At 40.9% G+C, this 9,264-nt stretch overlaps 1 protein-coding gene and 1 long non-coding RNA gene across 3 annotated transcripts in view; both read right to left on the bottom strand.

Annotated features, from left to right (window-relative positions):
* The window catches only part of LOC117946956, an 18,003-nt gene extending 9,372 nt beyond the window's left edge, over positions 1–8,631 (bottom strand). Inside the window, exon 1 of the long non-coding RNA XR_004657124.1 lies at positions 8,378–8,631. This is a non-coding gene — a long non-coding RNA (uncharacterized LOC117946956). The remainder of the gene's footprint in view (positions 1–8,377) is intronic.
* On the bottom strand, positions 3,531–9,008 carry chst1 (carbohydrate (keratan sulfate Gal-6) sulfotransferase 1). Of its 2 annotated transcripts, XM_034875469.1 has the most exons (3): positions 8,638–9,008; positions 8,103–8,217; positions 3,531–6,703 (listed from the first exon to the last, which is right to left on the bottom strand). In XM_034875469.1, exon 3 carries the CDS (start codon positions 6,655–6,657, stop codon positions 5,371–5,373), a length of 1,287 nt encoding a protein of 428 aa, XP_034731360.1. In that variant the 5' UTR covers positions 6,658–6,703; positions 8,103–8,217; positions 8,638–9,008; the 3' UTR covers positions 3,531–5,370. The 2 variants fall into 2 exon arrangements, with proteins under 2 accessions (XP_034731360.1, XP_034731369.1); XM_034875478.1 differs by lacking the exon at positions 8,103–8,217.
* Positions 9,009–9,264: the final 256 nt, after the last annotated feature.

Here is a 9,264-nt window from a genome sequence, read left to right on the forward strand (position 1 = left end):
TATACGTATTAATAGTTTTAGAAATTGTGCTACAAGAATCACGATTAGCGCTTAAGCATTCAGAAAAAACTGTAAGAATATACACAACGTATCCACAGCACAGATTTCATATTTGCAAGAGTTATACTGTCTGTATCGCAGTGTCAAAACTGAGATGTTGCTTCTTTTCCCATACCTCTCACAGCTTCATTTTTGGGCACTGCTCATACTTGTTTGCTTGTGTGCTAATCTCATTTCATTTTTTCAGACCAGCCGAAAGGTGAATGTGAACAACGGCAGCTAAGCAAGAGAGCCACAGCTGACCACAGTGACGTGAGCTGCACTGACTGGCCCAACCGACACTGCGCGCACATATACACACTCACACACACATCCTCTCACTCACCTATATACCCACATTTCCCCGGGGGGATTAAACATCAATGGTCCCTCAGTGTGATTGTGTGTGTGTGTGTGTGTGTGTGTGTGTGTGTGTGTAAGTATGTGGGAGCGAGAAAAACAGAGTAACCTATGCCTGCCAGTTGCATCTGTAGCCCCTAGCAGTTAAGGGACATACTGTCATTTTTTTAGTTTTCCCCCCTTCTCATTTAAAAATAACTTCGCTGTGAGATTTCATGCTTTATTACATTAAATGTTAAGCATGAAGTTTAATTTGAAATGTAATGCATTCAATTATCATTTTACAAGTTGTTATGTGATATATCCTTGTCAGGTTTGGAAGTGTTCCAGGAAAATGCTTCATACCAAATGAAATGTATCTAGCAGCAATGCAGTGACCGTTGCCAAGCCAATGGGTTAGAATGAGCTAATATTACAAATATGACTTAAAGTTGTGATTTTTCAATTTAACGGCACTTTTTCTTTTTTTTTTATCCCAAAGGATAATGGTACCAGTGTGCATATTACAGAGAATATTTAAATTTCTGAAAATTCCAATTCAAAGCTGCTCTGCCCATTAAACAGATCATGGTGCTCTGGATCTCTACATAATGACCTGGTTGCCACGCCTTTCTTACGCTGACCTGCCGACAGCTCTAATTAAGCGGCTCGTATTGCTTCTAGCAAAGCCCGGCTCCCTCACCCCTGACTGCCATTTTACCAGCAATCAAATAACTTGGACAACTTGTGTAGGAAAGTCGAACAAAACGATCTCATGATTATCACATGAATAGTTTTGATTGCACTGCTCTATTCTCATTCACAGCTCTGTGCTGGAAAGAACGTCAGCGTGTCACCTCAGCAGCAACTGATTATATCATGCAGGCTGCTCAGATGCGCAGTCAAACGACATCACGAATTATCTACTGATGTGAAGTGAGGGGTCAAAGACGTGGATATGGACATGGAAATGCTTGCATAACACGCATTAACTCAGCAACACTGCTGTTAATGCACAATGATTTGTTCAGTTCAGTGAGCTTTTCATATAACAACTAGACTATATTCCACTAAGCAGTGGAAACGCTTGCAAAAACTCAAAGACTCACACGAACAAACAAAGACAAAAGCAAGACATGAGATGTACGAACAGACGATTTTTCATCACACACTTTCTTTCATTACAGTGATCACTCTCTTCATGAATATTTGCTTTGTGCAGCTTTTGCACACCAACGAGTGGCTTTAGCTACCAGGACATGTTCAGCTCAGCCCAGTAAAAAGTGGCCTCAAAGAAGCCTATTAAGGTCACATTATGAAGGGATAAGAATAAAAAGGCAGAGGGAAACGTGGAGGGACAGGGATTTGCTGTACTTTTGTCCAGTGGCTTTTGAACCATATGTTCAGCCCTGGGACTCAATAAACAACACCAGAGGCTCATCAAGGGCCCAGAGAAACTCAGACACAGTGACGCTTTGGAAGCAGGCTGCAAACTATGTGCCTGAACACAAGGAGCCAAGTTGAGTTTAAATTGAGATCTTCAGTTTAAAAGTGGGCATGTTTAGCTAGATTGTCGCTCAAATGGAGGACCATTGATGAACTGTCCAATGGTGTTACTTCTCATTATCTTATAATAAATAAATGAGATGTAAATGGCATAGCAAAAACCCAACCCAGTTTTCAGATGATAGAGCTGCTGAGACCCTTGACTCAATTTAAGCCCATAAAGAGAGATTTACTGAAACATGGACAGTTTAAAAACTGAAAGACTTCCTATCACCATGTTCCCTTTGCTTTTTCCTGTTTTTGTAAAAATGAGGCATGCTGCAGCGCTGGGTACCTGCATTTGATTTCTTTGAGAAATTTAAGAAGGAGTTGACATTTTTGGGACATATGCTTGTTCACTGGCTGGCGGAGAGTTAGATGAAAGGATTGATACCACTCTAATGTCTGTACAGTACAGTATGAAGCTACAGCCAGCAGCCCTTAGCTTACATGTAGCACAAAGACTGGAAAGGGGGAAGCTAGCCAAGAGCCTGGCACGCTAACCCCCGTAAAATGCCAAACTACATTTATTCGTTTTTTGTACAGAATAAACACATAAGATGTAATGTGTTAATAAGTGAGCTTTAAAAGTGCTGATAGGGGGATTTTGTCACCGCCAAACAGAGTCAGGATAGCCTTTTCCCTCCATTTCAAGTCTTTGAGCTACCTGTTAGCTAATCGGCTAATAACTGTAGCTTCATGTTTACTGTACAGACATCAGAGTGTTATCAATCTTATCAACTAACTCTCAGCCAGAAAGTGAACAAGCAAACGTCTCAAAACTTAGAATTATTCCTTTAATTGCTCTAACAAATTATATGCATGTACGCAGGCCTACACATACCCAGCTTTGCAGTTTTTTTCAGTTTTGAAATTAAAAGTATGCCAAGCACATCCAAAAGATTCAGAGGTAAAGTGAAAAACAGAGAGTGAGCACTGAGGCAGCAAGAATCCCCTGAGATCTCAGTAAGAAAGGAAGAGGCGGATGATGGAGAATGCACAGACAGAGGGAGAAGGAGAGAAAATTTGCCTCTAGCCTAGGCACAGAGGAGGATCAAAGGTTTGTGCTCTGCATCTCAATGGACATCCGGTCACCAATACTGATGAGCCAGGTTGTGTGATGCTCTATTCACAGGGTTTATATCTTATGGGTAAACAAGTGGTCATTGCATGAAATCAATGGATGTCTTTGCCCCATGATATTTGACTGCACAATTACCTGGAGTGATGCCATTCATTAAAATCTAAATTCAAAGTCAGGATTGTAAAAAAGTAAAACTGACAAAAAAAATCAAAACATAAAGGTTAAATGAAAATTGGTCTTCATGACAGACATTACTTTGATCTTTCCTTGAGAAATACATGCACATTAATCACATATATAGTGTAACTTCAATTTTACTGAATTCAATTTAACACCTCGATAGTTTTGTGACAGGATGGTGGAACTGAAAACCAGGATAGTTTTTGTGTCTAATTAAACATTTCCTTAAAACTGACATTTTCTGTAATAAAGTGGCAATTAATTCTGCCCCTGTTATCTTTGAGAATTTGCCAAGTTTTTGTCTAAGCCATTATGGTCATGAATGCAGTGTGTGTATCAGTAACACTCTAAAAGGTGTTTTTACTCTAAGTTTTCAATCTGAATTTCCTACATACAGCTGTGTGTTTTGAACATCCTTGACAGTTTCTGTGCTACATAATGCAAACCGACATTCAATTTAAGCTGTTACAGTAACAGAAAGAGATTTAGAAAAGCTGTACAGTGCACATACTGTACAGTGACATGTTCCCCGCATTATTCACAACAGGAAGACAAAATAACCACTGCATAAGCTGGTAGACATGCCATAAAATATAAGGCAACTGAGGGAATGTTTACCAGAACATTGCCGTTTGCCGAACATTTGCCAGTCGGGGATCCCGAATCAATACCTATTTTTGCAGCAATAATGGTTCAAGGGATCATTAATATGAAACAGCCTATTATATGGTTAATTTGAGCTTGGGTTCAGAGATGTTATGTGAATTAGATTGAAAAAACACAAAGCCTTTTTCTACGCAGAAATAAAAGGAAAAAATGTTGTGTCCAGTGCATTGGCAACTGTCCAGTGCATCCAGCCTTGTTTTAAAAAGTAGGCCAAAAAAAGGACTCATTAATTTACATGACTGCGGTGTACTATATACCAGCCATGACCTTCTACCCTTTTACCACTACATCGTTGAAACAGCAAGCCAACTGCTACTATGATGATCAGAGGATTTGTCTCAGATTATGGAAAGTCATTACTGTAATGCTTCTTTTATATGTGATCTAATGTGGGTATTCTTTGTGAACATGTTTGTGTTGTACAGTATAAGCTATCCACTCATCCTGGGGAAATGGGGATCTGCAGTGCTGCAGTGGTTCGCTAAAGACACACTGTATCCTCCTCAGTTATGCATCTTTCATGTGGAGGATTAACATCGATCCAACGTGAACCGTTGATGTGTTCTGGAATATGAGAGAGAATGCATTCGCTATATTTGTTCCGCGATGTTTTCTGTTTGTCTACCTTCCCAACGTATCAGGTGACATCAAAACAAGGAAATCTTTCACTGTTTAACTAATGAGTTAGTGTCCTACGATCAATGGACAACAGTACTGTGGCATAAACATTTTTAATTGAAGACAGAAAAGGCCATTTGTCAATTTCACACTGTAAAATATTTTGCATGAATGAACTTTACAAAAAAACAAAAACAAATACAGTTCCTTATCAGGAATCTTCAGTCTACTTCAAATAGGATGGCCATATTGTATACAGCCAGGTTTTAATGCTGTAATCATGTGGAAAAATATTACAGTGTTATCTTAATACAGTAATGAAGATTTTGACATTAAATCTCATTAGTGTGTTTTTCTATCACAGATGGTTGTAAATCCTCTGATGAACACTCGTGACCTAATGTGGGAATCTGTCCCTTTAAATTGAGAGCCTATTAATTGTCTGCAGTTATTCATTGCAAGCGTGGGATCTGTCAGAAGCATCTCTTCTCTTCCCACATGGATAGAAATGCCATAGTGGTAAAGGTAGACTGCGACATTCACTATTTATTGCACAGTAGGTCTTGTACAGTCCAAATTACACTTTAAAAAAAGCATGTCTGCTAAAATCCCTAGTATCTCATGTTTTGAAGGGAAACATTTTACTTTCATTAAAACAACGGCTTGCATTGGTTCTAGTCATGGAAAAACTAAATAATGAGACAATTTAATTACTTTGTTTAAAGTGTGCTGTTCTGTAACATTGGGGAATCATCCATGGTCCCCTTGGTGCATTCAAAATCTTTAAAGTTTAGTGCAAATTTGAAGAAACAAAAGTACAGAAACAAAACCAACAAATTCAGGAAATAATAAGGCAACAATTATAAATATATCAAAAATAGTCATTTGAACTATCTTTGTTACAAAAAAGATACAAAAGTTTTGTCCTGTACCAGTGAGAGGGACATATTTTTCAGTTCCTCTACTGATTTCACAGCCTTGTATCCCAGCTGGTGAAGTACTTTTTGACAAACAGTCTGTGTGTATTCTACCATGTCATAAGACAGTTTCAAACGCCAACTCTCTGCGTTAGCTGCTGAGTCCCTCACTGTACCAAACTTATGTTTTGCTGAGGGCTCATTGCTGCCCCGAGTGTTTGCATGTATCCAGTCTTCCACGTTTTTATCCATAGGCAGCCCTAGATAGTCATAGATCTCCTTTGTCTTGAGAAGAGGATTTCTAGCCAAATCCTCATAGCGAACCAACATGTATTTCCCTTTCAGCCAATAGGGATGGTTGAGACCAGTTGAAACAGAACTGAGAAAGTCTTCACAGACAACTGTAAGCTGACTCAAGTCGAGATTATAGGGCCTTCGCCCTGTGGCCCTCCAAATACGCCACAGACGATACGTATCCCTGAATGTCTCAATCCGGGATGACAGGATACCACGCGGGTCTCTGACAAGTTGAATCACCTTGATATTCAGCCGTGGGTCTTCCACCAACGCGCGTAGATCGCCAATCTCCGGCACTCGAACAATTTTGATCGCCATGTGCCGTTTCTCGCGGCATGCCTCCGTTGCTAAGGTCATGTTCAGAGAAGCACATTTCTTAACACAGTCCCCTTCTTCAACATTCATGTCAGCAGGACCAAAGGCATCACATACAGGTTGCTGGCACAACGCTCGGCTGGCACCACGGCGGAACAATTTATCTGTGGTGTGGTTTGTGGGCGTGGGTTTGATATAGCTCTCCAGGAAATAGAGGTCGCAACCGTACAGGCTACGCAGGAGGTCTCGGCTGGCGCCCAGCATCACACGCCGGTCTGCAGCATTGCGGCTGTGTGACAAACGTGGAATCAGTGTGGTCTGAACATGATAAAGAGGCTCAAACAGGTAGAATACATCCTGGTGCTGGTTGAGCAGCTGGCCAACAAAGGAGGAGCCGCTACGGGTGGTGGCCAGGACCAGGATGTGTGTTTTACGTGTGGCATTGATGGTAAAGTAAGGGTAGTCATCGCAGCTTCCACCGCCTGCTGCTCCCCGCTCAAAGGGAGGTTCTGTCTCCTGGCCCCCCAGACCACAGTTCTGGGGGCTGGGCAACGGGCACAGCTGGAAAGGCTTGGAGGTGAGTGTCCGGATGGCCGTGTACTGGATGGCAATGGAGGCCAAGGCCAGCAGAATCACTGCCTTCCAGGAACATTGCATGGCTGAACCACTTCATTTAGACACAGCGGTCCATGCCAGGATCTCTCTGTGAACAAATCATGTATTGTCTTTTTATTCTTTTTTTGGGGTTCTTACACTTCTGTAAATATCTTTGTAGATGTTTCTACCCAGACAAGATGACTTCTTGCTCTAAAATGATGATTGACTGTTACACATTTGGCACTACAATTAGACACAGTACAGTGGAGAGAGGAGAACTTTTCTATAAAATCTCATTTGAATATACCAATTAAGGCAAAGACATCTTGCATTGTGATTGATTTTAGAATTGAGGGTGAGTCATCAAGTTTTTTATGATTCTAGGGACTAAATTATAGATTTTTTTATTCACTTTGGTGCTTACTTTGAAGGCAAGGTTGAAGATTTACAATACCCTCAATAATAAAAGAACACACTGTCTTTATTAAAGATTGTTGTAGCCACGGGACAGGATTATTTAATCATTGAATTTATGTCTTGTTTCTCCATTTGGTGCTACAGCCTAATTTTTGAAAATTAAAATAGATAAAGAGGAGAGTTCTTAGCCATTTAACTTTTGGTTTCTACCCAATTAACTGACACTGACTGGAATTAACATGCACAGCATTCTAAGAGCCTACACCACAGGGGACACAACACAGGCTATATCTAAAAAATTTTTTTTTCAATATTGTAAAATACCTTTTTGCTGAATATTTAAAAAGAAAGCGCTTCTACTTAAATGCTTTTTTGAGTTCAAAATGCAACAAAAAATACCATATACTATTATATCAATATCGTGAGACTAGATATCGTCTAAGACTTTGGATATCATAATATCCTGATATGACATGAGTAATTTCTTCTACTAGTTTAAAAAGCTGCATAAGAGTAAAGTGATACACTTTTCTAAACTTACCAGACTGCTCTAGCCATTGCATTATTTGCCTTTTCTCCACTCAGATGTTATGTCCACATTACTGATGATTATTTTTCTAAAAACTAAGTGTATAACTGTTTTGTTAAAGCACCAATTGTCTAAACTCTATCGACCAGCCCTACCATTTACTCCCTATTTGGAACACCATATACTTTACCAAGTACACTATACTACAGACTGTGGCAGCAGACTGCAGTAGACCCTATACCTCCACCCTAGCTCTCTGTCGACTCTGTCTGCATCTAATTTAAGGGCACTTATCAAGCCAGATTGGAGAGTCTAAGCCTTGTGCTTTATTCCACTTGTTCATCAGTGGGGGGGGGGGGGCATACTAGAAAGGTAAATAATAGTTTAAAGCTTCACTGCCAATGTCATGTCAAGGGGAAATAATGCTGCAAGTGAAGAATTAGATTATCACATAGAAAACCTGTCCCTTGCAGGATTAGATTTTTGAAATAATACTGTAGCATCACATACTGGGCCTTGATGTAGGGAGCTTGACGCTGTAAGTAAAATCAAGTCTCACCATCATCACTTCAGGAGCCATGCACGAGACTTGGAAGGTCCAAAAAAGAAAGGATGCATCAGGGTATCTCTTCTGACTCCAAAGCACAGTGTGAAGGCGACTCTACAAATAACATCTAAGAAAGAAAAACAAACTAAAATTAAATCCGGGAATTGTTCTGTAAAAGCAGATGGAAATCTATGTTCCTCCCACTCTGTTTGTGTGAAGGCGCTGACAGTGTCGATGTTTTTGCTTTATAGGCTACTCTAGCAATCCAAAATACTGACTCCTATGACAGCGTTACTGCTTTCTCCTTTGAGACATTTCGAATTAAAAAGCCCACTGTACTGCAGCGGAAACAGGTTAGGCTTTCTGACAGAGATTTCCAGCGATGCAGACATCCTCACCAACGCTGCGATAACACAACAACACGCTCTATGAACGCATCCCACCCAGCCGCAAGTCTTCTAAGTAATCAGTAAATCCTCTTTAGATCATGATATTTCATAAAGCCCAGTGCGCTTATGGTGTAAATTACGCACTAACTACGTTATACCTTGTCGGTAGTTGTAGCGTTCCCATGATGCGCTGTGCGTCCATGAATCACGGCTGGTTTCCTACAGTCCTCAAACGTTTTTCCTTCGTGCGCTTCCTCTCGGGTAGGAGAGAATAAATGCGCCGAGGAGACCTGTATTTTCCCTATAACGGTGGGGCGGCTCGGTACAAGTTGAACGGTGAATTGTCGTCAGCCGCAGAGAGAAAGATAGAAAAAGTGATGGCGTAGCGTTGATGCGGTTGTGTTATTGTTAAGCAGCCAGGCGGTGAGGAAAGCGACAGTCGGGCTCCCCTTAAATGATGCGCAGAGTGTGTGAGGTACACAAGGAACGAATGTCTGGACCACCCCCCAGACCCCTCCCCTTTTCCACCTGCCTCTCCCACTCTCTCTCTCTCTTTCTCTCAGTGTGACACACACACACACACACACACACACACACACACACACAAACACACACACCATCCTCAGTCTCTTGCCTGCCACATCACACACTAACATCCCCCCTACACACACACACACACACACACACACACACACACATTCAAGCAATTCAGCTCTTTTCAGCCAACCAATGTGGCAGCTAGTTCACATGATCATCAAACCATTTCAATTTGAATTGTATGCAAA

The sequence above is a fragment of the Etheostoma cragini genome, chromosome 1 (genome assembly GCF_013103735.1).
Source record: "Etheostoma cragini isolate CJK2018 chromosome 1, CSU_Ecrag_1.0, whole genome shotgun sequence".
NCBI classification, from domain to species: domain Eukaryota; kingdom Metazoa; phylum Chordata; class Actinopteri; order Perciformes; family Percidae; genus Etheostoma; species Etheostoma cragini.